General features: G+C 38.9%; 1 protein-coding gene across 4 annotated transcripts in view; it reads right to left on the bottom strand.

The window, feature by feature from the left end:
• The window catches only part of LOC122714048 (teneurin-m), a 604,012-nt gene that overhangs the window by 45,996 nt on the left and 537,965 nt on the right, over nucleotides 1-20,051 (bottom strand). The window contains exon 1 of one of the 4 annotated variants that reach the window (XM_043935052.1): nucleotides 8,583-9,073. The exons of 2 other annotated variants lie outside the window; for them this stretch is intronic. In XM_043935052.1, coding sequence (XP_043790987.1) covers nucleotides 8,583-8,688 — 106 coding nt within the window. In that variant the 5' untranslated portion in view covers nucleotides 8,689-9,073. Of the gene's footprint in view, nucleotides 1-8,582; nucleotides 9,074-20,051 lie in introns of those variants that run through there. One more of the 4 variants, XM_043935079.1, reaches the window with a different exon arrangement.

Here is a 20,051-nt window from a genome sequence, read left to right as displayed (position 1 = left end):
TCCTATATTGCATATGTATATTGCGTTGCATATTTCTGGCGTGTAACAATTTCGACATTTTTTCTTCATTGTTCGAAATAGTAAAAAGCGATTATATAAACATCGAGAGAACGATCTTTCACAGAAGGATCAGTAAAATATATTTCGAGATAGAATCGATCTAAATCCATTAAAAATATTCATCAGCTCGTAACATTTTATTCATTGGCCGAATTTAGAACATTTCCCCCCCCCCCCGTCTTTATTCGCAGTAGAAAGTGAAGAACAGAGTATTAAAAAGGAAAAAATAACTGTAAGGGAAAAAAAATATTATTTTTCAAAATTTAATAATCTTTAAAAGTTACTAAAAATTTAGTAATCTTTAAATATCTTAAAAAGATCCGCGATGAAATCGTAACCGCAAAAGAAAGAATATTATAACTCAACGATGTAGTTATCACGATAGAGAAGAAGAAATTGCCATTCTCATGCCAACGACACTTTTATTTCAATCATCCCTCTCCCCCTCGAAATGGTTGAATTTATTTAACCACTGGATTGATGAAGTCGGCAGATACGAAAAAAGCTACGTGTTCGCAAAACGCAACTTTGCACCCCGCCGCTTATTCCCTTATCGAAATTAAAGCCTTGCCTCCCCTCCCCTTCCTCGCATGGCGGCCGCGTTTCCTTGTTACGAAGCTCGTCGACCCACATCTCGTTGCGTTTCCCTAATATCGCAACATTATTATTTTTTTTTCCCTTTTCACTCGATAAGCAATTTCGAACATTTAACGGAGTGATAATAAGCGATAATAGTGTAACAAAGCAATGCAGTAAAGTAAGGAGGTAATAGGTAACAGAAAAAAACAGTTCGAACCTATCTACTTTGAGTTATCCTCGCTTTGGAAAAATATTATTGAAGATAATAATAAGCCAACTTTCACTTTGAAATTATTTCGATCTCATTTCCGAAATTTTTATCAAACCTTTATTCCAAATTCGTACGGAAAATTATTCCAACGACTCTTTCCCCTTTAAAGGGGAATGAGATAAATTTATTACACACCTTTTTTCTTACGAAACGAATGATTAACGCGATATTGAAACCAAGTGATATAAAAATATACTCGAGAATTGTTTACATCTAAACATCACGTCACGTATCATGAAAAGGAAAGGAGAAGATAATAATAAAAAGCGGGAGAATTAATTTCCACGATCGTGGCTGGAAAGTGGAAAAATCGTTGGAAAAATCGGGCGCGAAAAAACCCAAACAAGGACCCGTATTCGCGTGGAATTAATTAACGGGAATGCGTGGGCGTTAACAAGCTTTTGACGTCGGTTGCCACTCGTTAATCGGTTACCATTAACGGTCGATAGGAATCGTGTACCGTGGCTTTCGCCTCGTATCGCCTTATAATATCTATCCGGATGTGTATGGGTGAATACGGAATCCTGCGAGTATTAATTAAAGTCGCTGCGAAGGTGGTCGGCTCGTTAAGCCCACCGCCACCTACGCGAGCGAAGGATTTTTACTTTCCAATTTTTTATTTTTTTCTCCTCGAGACATGAATATCGAAATTGCTTACCATCACTTGTTCCTAAGAATTTCAAAATGTTGACGATTTTGGAGATTTTTGGAAACGATTTATTATATATTATTATTATATTTAGAGATATTGTTCATCAATTATTTGGGGAGGGGGAGGGGGAGATTATTCTATATACTAAATCTCTCCGTTACAAGCGAGTAACTGAATTAAATTTTCCCCTGTAAAAATAGATTTAAGAAATTCTTTTTTTTTTTTTCTTTTTTAACCCCCTTCAAAATGGGATTTCCTCTCCATTTTCGTTCGATTTGAAAGTGGCATTCGAAAGTTTTTTTTCGAAACGAAGCCAACTCGTGGAAACCATCATTACTTACGTATCAAGCCACCATTAACACGGATGGCTATTATCTCAAAGTCTCGCCAACTTCCTGTTCCCCCGCCGGTCCATTGTCTAGGCTCGCGGCAAAGGGAAGCTATTTTCTTCATGAAGACATGCGGCATTCTTGCGCACAAAGGAACGGGGCCAAAATAAATCCGCAGAGCCAAGGTTAAAATCGATAGCGGAGGGGGGAGAGGGGTTGGAAGGAGCGCGAGGACGAGGCGTTTGTTTCCGCGTCTGGCAAATCTGATGGGTATTGTGGAAGTGGGAGAGAGACACTTTCTTCCACGATTTAACCCTCTCGTTACTATAGTCCCTCCCCATAAAATTCCTATTACGTTAGGAAGGGGTGGAGAAAAGGTTTCTATACTAATTTCACGATATATAGTTTTGGATATTCTCGTCTTGGAAATGAGAAAAGTCCTTGTTTAAGAGTGTAGAATAAAATAGAATAAATAGAATAAAATGTAAAAGAGCATAGAATCTTTGAGAATAAAAAAGGAACCTTATCGGTGGATCGACTCGAAGAGAATTGTATTTCCTCTCGAGAAACAACGACTGAGGGTACTGGAAGCGATAAATACACTGATAAACGGCTGAATTTAACCCTTTCATTACCAATCGTCCCACTTAATGTACATCGTTTTTATCATTTCTTTCTCGCGAGATTCCTCGATAATAAAAATCGCCAAAAAAAAATAAACTCTTTCTCTGTGCAGATTTTTGCCGCATTTCATTTAACAAGCATTTTTGAATAATTTACCTTCTCCATTTCTTGCAACAGTGGTTAAACGGCCAGAGCCAGATAGGGAAATCTAGCCCGGCCAAATCCTCCAACACCTGTCGAGGAGGTAAATTGCCTCGTCAAAGTTTCATCGAGGAGGAGAAGAGGAGCCTGGTCGCCAATTAAATTTCACGGGACGTCTGGGTGTCGTCTCATCAGCAGCCCGTGATAACCACGCGCGTGCCTCTCTCTTTCACTTTCCCCCTCCCCCTTCCCGACTTTCGTTCGACGCTCGTTACCACCGCCACTGTTACTACTGGTATTAGAGACGTTAATCTCGTCGGGGCGAGAGTAATTCAAGGCGTTGCATAAGGGGGAGAGGGGGGCATTTTAACGTGGCCGGCTCGATAATAGAAACGTTCGGGGCCGGGGGGTGGTTGGTGGCTACGTGACGCCATGTCAATTCTGCAACTGATGTTTCACGCGAGGGATGGAGTTAGTAGGGAAGAGAGGGAGGTGGCACGTGCAACGCGTTGGGGTGTGATTTGGTGAACGATTCTTGAAATCCAAAAGTGTAACTACGAGTGAGGACAAGTTTGTTCTTGATATTAATTTTGTTTCCAAATCTCTCGTTTCTTTTCTTTTCTTGTTCAATATAAATTTTCGAGTTTCTAGTTCCTCAAAATTACGAATAATTAAACGTTACAATTGGTTGGTTTGTCGAGACGAATTTCAATAGGAATTTGAATAGATTATTTTTTTCGAAACGAAATCCGCTTATTGGCGTGCAAAATAATGGCGTCCCTATAAATAAGTGCGGATGTTTAGCAAAAATAAAACACATTCAACCCCCCCATTTATTTACCCTCGGCCGCGTATTTTTCCCGGAAAACCGGTTCAAAAGCTCGGAACGCAGAAGAAGAGAAAGAAAAGAGTATACCAATGGATGAAAAAGACCAGACCCACGCGTACCACCAATCTTAAACTCTGCACCGATTCAGAAACACTTGGTCGATTTACAAACTCGAGTATCCTCCACTCTCCAATCCATACAAACCGCGGCCTTTCAACTTCTTCTCCCCTTCTCTCGTCTTCCACTATCCTATCTATCTAACGAAGAAGGAAATCGAGCAAAAATCATCGAATCTCTGCCTCCGTCCGTTGAACAGTTTATTTTTTTCACGACGATTTCGATCCTCGACGAAAGTCGAAAGTTGAATTCGTCAAAATGGGGGGGGGGCGAAGGAAGGAGCAGAGAGACTCCTGGTCCGGGCCAGTCGTCGTTCCAGATCGTTACAGCGCATTCAAGAGCGTAGCACCGGATGGTGCACCCGGGTTTGGCCGATCGCTTCGAAACTTGAAATAGTTCCAGTGAATAAGTTGAACGCGTCACGTCGGCTTGGAGGAGGAAGAGCGCCAAAGTCTCGTTTAAAACCTCGTACGTGAAAAAGGGGGACGTGGAAATTTGAGAATTTTTGGAGGAAAAAAAAAAGGAAACTTGACTCTCGTGCGCAATTTGTTAGTCTCTTCTGTCCAATTTTTTTGGATCGTTTAAATTCGCTGGGACGTTCGAGTTAAGTTTTTAGCCGGAAGTTGGAATGCGAACGATTATTTACCTTTCTCATTTAAGCGATACACACACCTTTTCATGCCTGTAATTTCGAACGGTAAAAAAACTCTTGGTTTATTTAACTCTCTTAGCAACTCAATTACTTTTTTTTAAGTAATATCGCGAGAGAGATTCAGATCAATCTCCATCCGACGACTTCTTAGAAAAATTTCTACGATACTTCTTCGATATTTCCAGAATATCCAGTTACGCAAATCTCTTTCTAAATAAAATAAACTCGTCGATCGTAGGCTTTTTTGAGAGATTAAAATCGAGAGATTAAGAAATATCGTATTAATTTTCATCAATTTTTCCATCGAGAAAATCCGTATTCCATATATCGAACAAGCAGTTTATTAATGGGCAATGCGTACATAAATATACGATTAACTCCATTGGGATTTATTCCGAGTTTAAATTATCGCATTTCGATACTCGATACTCGAAAAACATCGAGGCCAGGTTTACGCTTTTTCATCTTGCGCAATAGGGGAATTATTAATCTCCGCTTCCCTCTTAATTCGCGCGCCAATGAGCCGAATATACGTGGTGTCCTCGCGATTTCGATGATGGAGTAGTCCGTCTAAAAGAAAATTTTTATCTTAATTATATATCGAATTTAAGACGAGCGGGTTAAAATTACTACTTTATCGATCTCGTTGAGATGTATAGCGATTATACCCTTTATGAATTTCAAATGGGTTTTATTATTATTTTAATTTCAACGATTCTTTTGTTCTTACATCGCTATCATCGAGAATGAAAGTGTTTTTGAATTAAGAATATTACAGGTTGACACGTGCGATTAAAAATAATTCCACGTTGTAAAAGTGTTTAGGTAATTGTTCCTAAATAAATAAATCGAGATTTTAAAATTGATATAACACACGTTGGATTACGTATAATTATGTAACGCGATCACGAAAGCTATATTTAAATTTTTTTCCCCTTGTATATATAATATTTCGCTTACACGAAAACTTTTCGATAAAAGTAATTAAAAGATCTCCATTCCTCTTTCCCCATTCGATAATATTGTTCCAACAGCATCGATTTAATAGTCGAAGTCACGAACGAAGTAACTTTAATAATTTATCGTTCAAAACATAATAATAATAATAATAATAATAATAATAATAATAATAATAATAATAATAATCGTAACACCGAACGAGCCTAGATTGTGCGTAATGAAATCAACTGCTCGAATCAAACGTTGTTCATAAGCATTTTAAAAAGTAACTTAAACTTTCGAAATTTTTAACCAATCACTCTTAACCAAACTCTGTCCAATAGTACCAACCTAAATCGAAACACCGACTGTTCGACACACACTTTCGAAAAACTTTCATCCGTTCGAGAAAAGGTTTCCCTCCATCCATTCTTCAATTCTTTCGTTCCAACGATCGAATTCTAAACTGATACCAACTGAAATCCACTTTTCGTTAACACCGTATTAATATCCCTTTACCAACATCAATTCGATGCGCCCTAACCTAACATTATTCGTTCTCAATTGGCAGCGATCGTTGCAGCTGCACTTGAATAACCACGTCAAAGTGTCAATAGACGACACAACAGCAGCGAACGGAGGCAATAGCGGTAGTCACAACCCCGTACACACGGCCACGCGACGCCTTATTATGTAAATTTAATGACGTCGTCGATTCGATGCACGCGTGCTCCCGTCCGTTCCCATGGCCGCGACCGCGCGCATGCGCACAAAAGCTCGCCACCACCGCGGAACACCTGATAAACCGCGCGACATTTGGAAATGTCAGCCCGATAAATACAACGCCCTCGACCAACCTCCTCCCACGAGGAGGCGAGGGAGGAAAGGAAACGAGACTTTCCCCTTTCTCTCTTATTTTCTTTCTCCCTTTTTTTTACGTCTATTTTCGTTACGGATCAAGCGGAGAAAGAAAGAGAGAATACCGTATATGTTAATGGACTTTTGAAAGAAGATGATGCGGAAAGATACGGAATGAACGGACGGAGTTATTTTAGGATGGAAAAGTGTGATGAAAGCTTTTTTCTTTCCTCTCTTGTAAATGGAAAAATATACAACCACGGAGGATCATTGTCGAATTTTGTCGAGGCTTAAAATTTCTTTCTTTCTTTCTTTCTTTCCGCCGCTCAAAAAATAAGAAAGTTTAGGAATAGGGTTAAAACGATTACGAAAAAGTGGAAGAGTTACTCTAGTCGGATCTCGCAAGAGAAGTAATATCGTCTTTGCACGTCCTTCACCGAAAATTTATCTTAATAGACGCATTGTTCAAAACTGTACGGCAAGTATCCGGTGACTTATGGGCAGGAGTGTAGAGCGCAGACTCTGTACGTAATAGTTTCTACTCGGTCGGGTGAAATGAGAAAGTTCACCGAGGGTATTTTATATAGTTTCGTAGCGCAACAAAATGCATAGTCACACAATTTCAGACGGGAAACAAGAAGCGATTAATCAAAGTGTACGAAAGATGCCAGAAACACTCATTATCGCATTTAACAGAAATACACCGCCCTATATATTGCAATTGTTTAAATTAATGAAAGCATTCGAATCTTCGCCTAAATCCTATCACTATTACATATATATATATTCTCTTCTTTTGAATCTCAAAACTGAAAAGAATTTTTCACATCTCATCTTATCGAAGTTTGACTTTAAAAACTCGTCGCATCGAATTACTTAAGATCCTAGAAACGATACAAAAAAAAAAAAAAATAATAAATTCGATTTTTCCACGAGACAGTGGAATCGAGCGAGTGTAACTCGCCTGATAAATCATAGAGACCGTCAACTGTGTCGCGGCGCGTGAAATATTCAGGGCGGTCGAAACTTTTAAAGAACCTTCGTCATAGCAATTAAGAAGGGAGGGAAAAGGGTTTTTTTCTCTCTCTCTCTCTCTCTAGGCGAGGCATTTTCCTACGAGGCGCTTATATCACCGCGGCTCATGCAAATACACGGACGGTATACAACGTTGAACCCCGTGTAAATTCATGCGCCAGGAGGCTCTAGACCGCGCGCGTGTATCGATTACCACCACGAAATCTCGGCTTATCCACCGATCGGCCTGCTGTTCGCGTGATAAAAGCCTCCTCATCCCCGCCCCCTCCTCTCTCGTTCTCTAGCTCTCCACGTTCTCGCCTCTCCCTATTTTGAGCGCGGATCGATTTTCCCTGGGAGCAACACTTTCACCCGTTTAGGAAAAAAAAGGGAAGACGACCCAAGGGTTTAATCGTCCTCGGATAAAATAATTCGTGCTCGACGAAGTCGAATTCTATGAGGTGTATAAGAATAATTCGCGACGAAGAATCGAGAATTTATATGTATGTATTCTTTTTTCCATCCGAAAAACGTTGCGAGTTTTTCTTTTTTATCGTATTTTCCAGTAATCATAAAGTGTGTGTATATATATATATATATATATTCGAAAGTGTATGGCGAAATTTTTCGTATCCTTGCCCATTTTCGTCGCGTGAAAAATTTCTACGCGTCACGATTTGGAAACGTCAACGTGACAAATACGTTAGGCGTGATAATGCAGTTGCGTGACACCACCTTGCCATCGGGCGAACGGGAGGGACGATGTTTTCTTCTTCATCCGCCCTCTCTTTCCTTTTCTTTTTTTTTTCGCGCGGGACGATCAATTTTAATCAAAAAAAAGAAAAAGAAATCCCCCCCTCGTCTCTGCACCAACAGCGGAATATTTTCTCTCCGACAATGACAGACACTGCGAAAAAAGTATGAAAAAGTTGAAAAAAAAGGATAACACGGATCGTCGTCGTTCGAGAGGGCAAAAGAGAACGCGTGTCGGATATTCAAGAATCGATTAGAAGAGATTCTCCAATTGCCAGCGATTAATCGCATAACCGAGGGGAGGAGGGAAGAATTCCGCTCTGTTCGAACGGGGACGAGTCTGGGATGGTCGCGAAAAACAAGATCAAACGCGCAAAATGCCGGCGAGCATTTTTCGATCGGCTCGAATCGCGTCACGTACAATTTTTACCGCGGTTGCTTGGTGGCCCGCGGCCATAAAAATCTTCGTTGGAGGATCGAAGGATCGATGGATGGCCCGCCTTTCGTCTTTCGAAGCCCGCTTCAAAGAAGAATTGGGAGAGCGAGAGCGAGAGCGAGAGCGAGAGCGAGAGAGAGAGAGAGAGAGAGAGAGAGAAGGGATCGAGGACGAAGGGAAAGAAAGAAAATCCTGCACGTACACGCGCACGACTGCACCGACTGGTTCCACATCTCTGGCGGAGAAAAACTACGCGAGAACACGTAGAGAAGGGAAGAAGAAGAAGAAGAAGAAGAAGAGGAAGAGGAGGAAGAGAAATACCACCCACCTCGACCACCACCGTAGCAGTACGTGTACTCGTTATAGTCCATGGATGGCCGCTTGAGTAATCCCTCGCTCGGCACCAGGTCCAACAAAGCCGTGGGATCGCACATTGAGACGCGAACTTTGATCCCCTTTCGTCATCGACGATCGAACATGCCCCCGCGATAAACCGAGAACCGTTTATCGTTAACTCGCCTCTCTTTCCTTTAATTTTTATCTTATACGTTTCTTCTTCTTATACACACACACACACACACGCACACACGAGAGAATTTTCTCACTTCTCCTCAACGAATCCCTTCCGGTTTCTTCTCGAGCCCTTGGACGCCGATGGATGGAACGAACGTCGTCCACGTACAGAGAAACTCCACGCCACGAAATCCTAAATTAAACTCGGTCGTCGCGTGTTCGCGTGAAATACGAGGAGCACACGACGTGGAAAGTTGCTTGCGGAATTACCCTCGTGCACCTGTTTATATACTAGCAACGCCAGGGTCCAAACGCCGGGGGGTGATCCGTTTCCCTCGCGCGATTCGCACCACCACGAGCTTTTCCCTCCTTCGTTGCGATCTTTTTCCCCTCTCCTCTCTTGTTGCCACCGTCCAAAGTCGACCGGCTCATCCCGCGCCGTTCACGTGCCGAGCTTTCGGAAAAGTTTCTTCGTTCAACGTACTGCGAACTATGCTTCGAATTTCCTAAACGGCCACTACTTTCCAACGAGGTTCCTAACACGAGCGATAAAAGGAAAAGGGGGAGGGAGAGGGAACTTAACTTAGGAACTTTTTCCTTTTCACCGAATACGTTTCACGCCGATATTATTCGAATTTATTAGACGATACACGGAGACGTAATCACTGGAGAGACGGCACTGGTAAAAGTGATCACTGATTTTTTTCCCACGTTCCACGATGAGGACGATTTGATCCAATTTCGACCTTCGTCGAAAAATATATTCGATATACGACTAATTCGCAGATAAGAGTTGAAAATGCGTAATAACGGCGAAATGTTTTGCTGATCGATAGCCGTGACTCGTCCTTCAGGTTTCTTTTCTTCCTTCGAAGAAAACAACTTTCTATAATCGCTTTGTAAACTTTGTCGTTCACTCGTAACAAAAATATATGTATATATTTGTATCACAAGTATATATATATATATATAAAGCCGAATCTTGCGTGAAATTCTTGCGTATAAAAAAATCCACTGAATTCACTCGTGCGATATTTCCAGCAACATTGACCAGCAACGTCGAGTTAGACTTTTTATCAAAAGATATCGATTCGACGAGAAAATTCGTGTACAACACAACACCAGTCGCACGCTCGTCGATGCTCGACGAAAACGTGTATCGAAAATGTTTCGAAAGGGAAGAAAGTTCTTTTCAAGGGTGAAACGCGCTCTCTCTGTCTCTGTATCGGAACGAGGACGAACCGCACGCTTGCGCGGTCACTGACAGACTGAGGATACAGGGCCAGCCGATGACTCCCGACACTGTGGCGGATGGAGCCGAAAGAAGAGTGGGGGAAGTAAACGAGCGGCAGGGAGATCTTTTGGAGAAGGGGGAAGGGTGGGGGAAAGGATAGGACCGTTCGAACGCGTTTCGGTGCGGAAAGGGTAGGGAAATGGAGGAGGTGGAGGGAAAGGGGGGTACAACAGCCGGTCCTCGACGATCACAGCAACCACTATCTCACCGATGCTGCAGTGGATTCCATCGGAAGACACGTTTTCGTTTGCCGTCCACCGGTCCCAATCCGTGCAATCTACTTTCCCCTTTATTATCTTTTCCCTTTTGTTTTATTTATTTTCTTTCTTTTCTCGTTCTCTTCTTCCTTTTCTCCTTTTTTTTTCCCCCGTGACGAGGAACGATATCGATGCACAATTAAGGGGTTATCGCGACGAAAGCCAGGCCCCCGCCGCCGAGGAAAAAGCTTACTAGCGCGATACTTTAGGAAGGTGTGGAAGATATATATATAAAGAGGAACGTTGTTGGTCGATCGGTGATGGAACGTTTCAAGCGAGGGAGGGAAGGATCCGGAAGGGGCCGAGACGATTGTTTTTATAAGAATAAATTCCTGTCGGCCGAGAGTGGAGATGGAGGAGAGTCGTGTCTGGCTCGATTTAAAGAACGCCCCCGCACTGGGCGCGATAAATTGACTTGTCGCGGGTGTTGTTTAATTCTTTCCCCGGTGCCGTGTGAAACTTGAAGTTTAGCGTGGAATGGGTGGTGACGATAGGTGGGATAATTTACGCAGTTCTCGAGAGACGATTTAATTTTACAATTATTAGACAATTGTAATTGATAATTTCGATGACAACAAAGTGCAAGGAACAAATGTTTAAATTTTTACGATTCCCTCACTCCCTCCTTCCTCCAATAAAAAATCTTCTGACTTTATTTTTACATTCATTGAATATTCGATGTCAATCATCGTCACTTGTCATGATACTATTGTGCATTGTCTCTTGCTTCTAACAATACGTAGCTTTTATTTGTTTATCGTTTGCAATATGAAAAATAAATAAACCTCGACGATTTACCACATTGCTTTTGTCTCCCTCTTTTTCTTTTTTAATACGGACGATCTCGGAGTATGAAAAATCAAAACGAATAGAAAAACGTATAGAAAGATGATTTTTCCCTTGATATTAACAATTTTTAATGTATACTCATACGCCACGAATATTACAACGATCCATCGCTCAACAATCAATAAAATACTCGAAAGAATCAAAAGCAATATTGCTTATTGAAAGAAAGAAGAAAAAAATTCGAGATAAAAACCTTTTCTTTTCTTAATTCAATTCCTAAGCCTTTTCAACGTAAAAATCGTCTAATCGTTAACCATGAATTACCGAGAAATCGTAAACGTCATTCGATTCGTCGAATTATCGCATGGAAAACGAACGTCAGACAAACATAGAAAAGATAAAATTACTTCCATAAACTTATCATTCGCCTATTCTCGTTTCGTTCGACACCGTGCCCTTCTCATTTGCCGGAGTGAACTTCTCTTATCGAGTAACCCCTCATTTTTTCCTTCAATCAGCAACGAATTTCTCCCCATTCCTATATAAAAATATTAATTTTAAAAACAAAGAAATACGTGTATTTATTGGAACAAAGATTCTCTATTCTCCAAAAAGAACAATATCGTTTCCAACGTTTCGAGATTGCTCGAATTTATTTCCTATAAGTATCATCGAGATTATTGAAAGAAACAAAGGAAGAAGAAAAAAAATTCGAGATAAAAACCTTTTCTTCTCTTATACACTTTTGAAAATATCTTTCGATACTTTTATTCTTAATATCTTTATCGTGTTGCACGAGGCTATTCTTAATTAAACAGAGAAAAATCGGAGGAGGAGGGGGAGGAGAGACATTTCTCTTCGCGATTCCATTCGTGGAATTCTCACACCTTCGATACGATTCTCACCCTCTCGTGAATCAATCGCATCGCGAATTAATGGCCAAGAGCGAGTTAACGAGTCAATGGTTACCGTAACGAGACTTGAATGGGCCACCATCGCGCGTGAATCGTGCGGAATGGTGTGTATATCGACATCAACGCGGAACGATAATGGAACTTCCTCTTTTTCCCCCCTCCCTTCTTCCTTCCTTCCTTCCTTCCTTGTAAAAGAGGAGGGAGTTTCTTGCGCGGAGAAATTATGGAGATGGAGGATAATAATCGAGAAGAAAACGTATAATAAATGTGGACAAAGGAAGAGGGGGAAATTGGAGATGTGCTACTCGCATCGCACACGTTCCAAAAAATTTTCGAATATTAATTCATTATAATAATAATGAATCTTTTAATGAAGAAATATTCGAGAAACGATGGCAAAGCATATGTATATATATATATATATATAAAATATTGTTTAATGAATTTTTAGAAAATTTTATCTGTCCTTTTCATTACGAAACGAAGATCTCAAATGCTTCCACTTGAAATATATATAACTCGTAATGACATAAGGAAACGTTTCGTCTCCCGATTTATTCCCTATAATTCGACATTATAATGATATAAGGAAACGTTTCATCTCCCGATCTATTTCCTATAATTCGACAATCGGTCGAACGAATTTCCAGAAGAGTATTTTAAGAGGCTCCATTTTCACCTGGTGGTCGGAACACGCGCGAGGATATCGTTTATCGACGCCTTAACAAGCCGAACACCTCTGTCGAATCGGAATCGATTCTGTGCGCCTCGATTGAATTATACATTCGGCTGACGAGCGAGGCGATGGATGGGCGTACGAGAAATGTATGTGTATATATATAAATAGATAAAACCGATTCGCGTAATTATAGTTGTAAATGGGTCAGAAACGATAAGAAGCCCGGATGTCGTAAGAGGCGAGCGAATCGTCTCGTAATAATTTATTAGATCGAAGGAAGGAACGAGGTGGGACGAGGAGAAACTTTACAGAAGCTGATTGTCCCTGGCCGGAACTGTAATTCGAAAAAAATTGTTTATTTTTTTTTTTCCTCTCCCCTCCTCGATCTTTCAATAATGTACATTGAAGAAGTACGTTGTGTGTTCGAATTAGAAAAAAAAAAAAAAAAAAATTACGATGAATGCAACTTGTGTTCAACACTAAGACATGTGCTTCTTAGTTTCTCTCGGTGATTATTAAGCGAAATTGTGATATAAATGGTTCGGATTTTCGATAAACTCGATCATATATAAATAAAAATATTTGCAATAGAAATTTTATTTGAAAGAAATTTGACTTTACATTTGTATATAATCTGCTTCTCTATTTCAATAGCCATTCATATCGACATTAATTTGAAAGACTATTACTTTAATTGACTAAAAGTAATTACATATATTTGCACTTCTTCTCTTCCTTAGTATTATCTAAAGAATAACTGAATACACAAAGACAATGTTTTAGATACGGATTAAAAAGACAAATCAAGCTCGCTCGTTTATCGAATTCGTGGAATCTTTCGTACTGAAAAAATAGAAAAAAAAAAAAAAAAAAAACAAAATAAATTTAAATACAAATATCGAGCAGACACAAAGGGAAGGAGAAGAAGGGAAATTTTCAATTTTTTTTGGAGAGGAAAAAAAAAACAGTGACCGATTTTAACTCGCACGACCCAATTCTCTTCTCTCTTTCTTGCCAACTTCGCACGGTTCTGGTATCGTGACAGCATGAGAACCGAGGTTCACGAGACTCGAACATGATATCCCTCCCTCCCTTCACGAACTTGCTCGATACCCTGGCTGGGGTGGAAAAGGGTGTTGAAAACTCGGTCGAGGAAAAATTATCTAGAGAGAAAATACCTTTTTCCTTTATCAATTCTTTATCAAAGATACAATACCCAAAAACGAAGTAATCACGACGACAAATATTCCTCTATCGAGTCGAAATCTCAAAACCCACTCGACTCAAACTCGTTTCACTTATCCACTTGAAAGAGAGATTCGATTTATCGAGGGTTATTTCACGTAATACAGCTCCTCGATTACGCGCATCCGTCCAGGCCAGAAAACCTCGAAGAAAACCTCCCTTATTAAAAACCGCGTTGAAAAAGCGTGAATAAGCGCGCTCGATGGCTCAATCGACGCTGAGCAACACGCAACGCTGAAATCCCTGGCCAATGGCCACGTGCATCGCGTTTTTATCGTATCTTAGTTTACAACCACGCCTCGAAACCCTCTACTACTTACGCTCGTTGCAACGAAAGGAGAGAGAAGGGAGAGAAAGAGAAGAGAGAAAAAAAAAAGAAACAGAAGGTAATCCTGGTTATCTCGACGAGTTTATGTCTCTATAGGAAAAAACATCGGAGGAGGTTGCTGGAGGACGACCCCCTCTCTCTCTCTCTCTTCTCCAGCCTTAATCTCTTTAATCCACTATCGGCTGTGAAATAGTGAGTTAAGCCAATAAAACTGTGAAGCACGGTTTCGAGCCGCGCGGGAGGTCCCGCGTTAAGTCGTGTGTGATGATGCTGAAGAGGCTCGAAAAAGGGTTGTCGGCCCGCCCTCCCCCTCCCCCAGCATATGCATACGGGAATGATTGGCTCGTAAATTACTCTAGGCCTCTCTCTCTCTCTCTCTCTCCTTCTCGAATCACGTAACAATGTCCTTTTCTTTTTTTCTTATCCTATTCGTCGTATGTTTAATCAAACGTGTAAACTTGTGTATTTTTGTTTTTGTTTCTTAGGATAGGATTTCAATTAAATAAAATTATATTTTACAGAAGAATAACAGAATCTCCTTTTCATCTTCTTCTTATCTTGTTTAATTAAATTGTTTCGCTGTATTTCAATATTTTTTTTTTTACCTTCTTATTGGTCATGTATAGGATTTCAATTAAATAAAACTATACTTCACAGGGGAATACGTAATAATCTCTTCTTCTTCTTCTTCTTCTTCTTTCTTATATTGTTTAATTAAACGTTTCACTGTATTTCAATATTTTTTTTTAGTTTTTATCCTATTGGTCATGTGTAGGGTTTCAATTAAATAAAGCATCTTTAACTTTTATCTTCTTTCATAAAATTCACAGGGGAATAACATAACAATTTCTTCCTTTTCTTCTTTTTTCTTATATTATTTAACTGTATTTTAATATAACTATACAGAAGCGTAAGAGTTCACTCTATCATTACTTCGAATGATAATATATTGGGTTGTTCGAAAAATAATTTTTCGAGCTTCGAATCCAAGTCGCTTCACAATCCAATTCGACAATCAAATTCAATCTCGTAGCAATTTCTCGAGTTGTCGACTTTATTTTGTCTTCAATTGGCGCATCTTCAATGTTAAAAATTTTGAAAACCAGTTTCCACACTGTTAATACATCTTCTCCATCTTCTATATTAATAAATATAGAAATAAATATATTAATAAATAATATCTTCTATATATTAATAAAAAAATAAAATATGAAGATGCTCCTTTCTTGCATCTTTGCACGAAAAACACAACGACGAACCAATCTTTCTTAATAAATAAACCATGAAATGCCACTCTCGAAATAACTCTCGAAATAATTAACAACCCCGGTTTAGAATAAAATTGACTGGATAAACGTTCGATTAGCTCGTGAAAAAAATAAACAACCAATTATACAGTCCTATTGTTGCGGATCCCAGTTAAACAAAACGATACACGTCAGCTCGAAAGTCTGACGTCTTTATTCACACGCTTCCTCTTCCTTCTTCCTCCTCTTCTCAACTTGACGACTTTGTGAATTTTCTCGCACGGCATCGTAGCCGCCGGCACGGATGATGAAACACGCGTTCCGTGCTCGTAATGCGCGAGAGGAACGGCGTAATGATGGACCCATTCGAAAGAGTTCCTCCGAAAGGGGCGCGGCATGCCCCAGGAGTGTTATGGGGGTGGATACTCGTGATAATCTGGGGTCGTTGCACTCCGTATCATCATCGTCGCCAGAGTTGATGATTTAACGTTTTTATTATCGTTAAGAATTTTCTTTCTCTCTCTCTCTCTTCAACTTTTAATAAAATTCGGATGAGAAAAGTGAATATATATATATATATATATGTAATTGTTTTTCGACTTTCTGCCTTCTCGTTTTTATAAAAATATTCTGATCGATCAATCCAATATGGACGCAGATAGATCACAGATTGTTAACCCCTTGCATTATGATTTTTTAAGTTCCAATAGAGTTATAAACAAGAAGAATTACACGTCATTCGCGTTTTTGTTCAAACCCAAATATATAAAATGATCATTGAACAGGAAAGATTTATTATCTTGAATAATAAATCGTGAAATAACATTTTTATTATAATATATGAATAAACACATATTTTAAATCATTTATTAACGTCTTGATAAAATTTGATAATCGTGTTTTATCGCTTCCACCAATCGCTTTTCAATTCAGAGGAAATAAAATATCGCCGATTAAAATATTTATAAAATCACTTTTCATTGTCGTTAACGAATTATCAATATTCTTCTCGAATTTTAATGCTTGCAACGTTTTCAATTCAGAGGAAATGAAATATCACTGATTAAAATATTTATAAAATTTCCATTGTCATCAGTACAGCGTTCAATATTCTTCTCGACGAATTTTATTCTTCCAACGATCTCCAAAAAGATCGTACCGCGATTCAAGTTCAAGTTAAACGTCCACCCAATCGTCGTCCACGACGAAAATACGAAATACGCGTTGAAGACTTCCATTTTCCAGAGTTGTAACGTTTCCAACAGTGGACGTTTTTTCCCCTCCCCTCCAACCTCCCTCCAACTTGGCGCATTTGTCGAGGCGCGCTGACGCACAACCGGAACGCGGCAAGAATCTTGGCCGAGTAAACTTCCGGCGCACGTCCTCCTCGTGCCTCACGGTTAACTGGTTAGCCTCGCTGGTTAAACGCGAGAGAGTTGGAGGACGAAGAAGATGGCAAGTCTTGCGACCAAGAAGTGGCTCGCCAGGCCATGCAGGGGGGAAAAAATGTTACGCATATAGTTGGGCAAAGTAAACAGCAAATTATTGGCGACAAGATTAATCGTGGCGAGTTTGGACGTGTTGGCCGGTTTTCTTATCCAACTCGTGTCGATGAGTAAACCGATTTTCGAAAGGGAATTGAGTCAACTTTGTTTTTATTTTTTGTTACAGCTTATTTTATTAAAAACGTGATGGTACGTATCAAGATTATTGGGATCGATTATTTCTGATATAAATTGATATATTTTCGATTGGTTATTAAATTGTTTCATAACTTGAAATAAAATTTATACTCGACGTGATTTGAAAAATTTCTCGTTTTATATCTCGTATCACGTATGTTGAATTATCGTTTCTTTTGCGTCAAAAATTGTATGTAAACGTTTTCTTGAAACGAAGTTTATCCGTTTTTCAAGCAACGTGCCAAGTAATAACGAGATTAATAACGTCTTCGAATCAAATTTCAATGGAGGAGATCCGATTGGAAGCGAAAACTGGAACGTTTCTTTTGGCAAAAGCAACATACGGGTAATCGATTATGTTATTGGTTTGCTCCGAGTGAATCGAACATCTGGTTGACGAAGATGCTTCTTAAAAGGATCTCGTTCTCGAGGAGATACTTGCCAAGTCACGGTGAACCTGTTCAAATTACCCGGCCAACTATTCTTCTCCGGGATGGATGACTCGTACAAAATTGCAAATCGGGCGTAGATCGAATCCCTCTCCCCACCCCTTCTCGATTTTTCTTTTCCCATCGAGGATAAACGTTTTAATCACTCGCCTTTTTTCATTCTTCATTCACCCTTTAATTTCAATCCTTTACCTCCATTTGCTTGTCAACAACGCGGATGGAAAAATATAATACTATTATTCAAGTAAAATAAATATAATACCAAATTTATAGTATAAATTATATAGTATAATTATATATATATAATATATAGTATAAATTTTTAGTATAATAAATATAATACTATTTTTCAAGTAATTATCTTCGAAACAATGATCTTCAACAAAACGATGACGATTTTCATCGAACAAAATTTATTTATCGAGTAAAAACGATTTCAAAAGTAAAAGTTTTAAAAGTTCGAATAAATAAATGAATAAATATATTAATATTTATATTCGATATTGTTGGCCAAAATTTTTATTATCAACGTGGAAATAGAATCCATTTAAAAAAAGGAAAAATTTCAGAAAATCGAAATAAAATCGAATTCCATTTGCAGCAAAAAAGGGGGTGGGGATAGCCTCGTTCGATATTACACGAAACCCCTTAACACGTTGTGAAACGCGAAGAAGCTCGAGGAGCCCCCTCCTCTTGGATTCGTTCAATGGGAAATTTCGTCCCTCTATATATATATTCGTTCCACGGGGAAAGAAGCGAAACGAGGGCCGAAGGACACCATTGACCGAGAATAGAATGAAAGGGGTGGATCCACCCCTTTTTCGAAATCTAAGCCGCACACAACGTGCCTCTGTCGTATCCTGTATCTTCGACCACCACTATCTCGATCCCTAGACACGTGTATATATATATATATATATATATATAAGTACAATGGGGAATACACACATTCTTGTCGTGAAATTCGGTGCTAGAGGTGGAACGGACCAGAAAGTTGTAACTAAGGTTGTAACCTCAATAATTACCTCACAATCACAGGAATAAATGTAATACGGCCATCGAGTTCTTGAGAAAAATTATATAAAGGTTTAAAATGGATCGAAGAAGAATTGAAACACGTATCAGAGTATTATTTGCTTCGCATTTTCTTGTGAAAAATCATTATAACTAGTTCGTTCTCTTCTTATATCGATGTTAAAATTAAATAAATATTATCTATATATTTCTTCTTTTTCTTCTTAAATGTATCTATAAGTAAAAAGATAATGTTTAAGTTTCAAAATCTCGAAGAAACAAGACTTCAACTTGTCCACCAATTTTCTTATTCTTGCACGAAGGGAAAAAGAGAGTAGCCAGGTAAATCCAACACGTATGAAACGCGTTGCAAGAAAGAAGAGAAAGAGAGGGGGGGGGGGGTTTACGAGGGTGAGCGCCTGCCATCTGGCCGATGCGCAATCTGACTTACTCCTTTTTTTACGTAATCCCACCCGTTTCCCAATCTGGGACGAGAAACTCGTTCCTCCTCCGTCCTTCTATGACCCGCCAAGACTCCCCATTCAACCCTCTGTATCGCGGCGAAAATCGAATTCCAAATTTTCTCTCTCTCTCTCTCTCTCTCTCTTCTTCCGTCCTTTTTCCCCCTTTCTTCTTCCTTTACAATTCCTCTTTGTATTCGGATTTTCGCCTCCACATCCGAGGAGCTGTTTCGAATCGGCGACGTCACTTGTTCCATACCTTGAAAAAATTATCTCTCTTCCTTTGGATCAGTTCGAAATCGAAAGACGAGTATCTTTCCAGATTTCCTACGATGAGACGAAGATCTCAAGGATAGGTTCTTGGAATAAATTATTCTCGCGTTTGAAAATTTTCTATACTTGGAAACTCGTACGTCGCCATATTATATTTTATTATTATTATTATATATATTATTACATTCTAGGGATTCTTGTTACTTTGATTTATAATCTTCTCAACCCTTTCGTTATAATGTTTGAAAATTTTCTATACTTGGAAACTCGTACATCGACATATTATATTTTATTATTATTATATATATATATTATTACATTCTAAGGACTCTTGTTACTTTGATTTATAATCCTTTCTTAATGATTTATAATCCTTTCGTTACTATGTTTGAAAATTTTCTATACTTGAAACTCATACGTCGCCATATTATATTTTATTATTATTACTATTATATATATATATATATATATATATATATATATATATATATATATTATTACATTCTAAGAACTCTTGTTACTTTGATTTATAATCTTTTGAAAATTTTCTATACTTGAAACTCGTACGTCGCCATATTATATTTTATTATTATTATTATATATATTATTATTATTATATATATTATTAATATATATATATATATTATTACAT

Source organism: Apis laboriosa, unplaced genomic scaffold, assembly GCF_014066325.1.
Source record: "Apis laboriosa isolate Shangri-la unplaced genomic scaffold, ASM1406632v1 scaffold112_cov148, whole genome shotgun sequence".
In the NCBI taxonomy this organism is placed as follows: Eukaryota; Metazoa; Arthropoda; class Insecta; order Hymenoptera; family Apidae; genus Apis; species Apis laboriosa.
The sequence above is the reverse complement of the archived record's forward strand: the minus strand, read 5'-3'. Positions and strand labels throughout refer to the sequence as shown.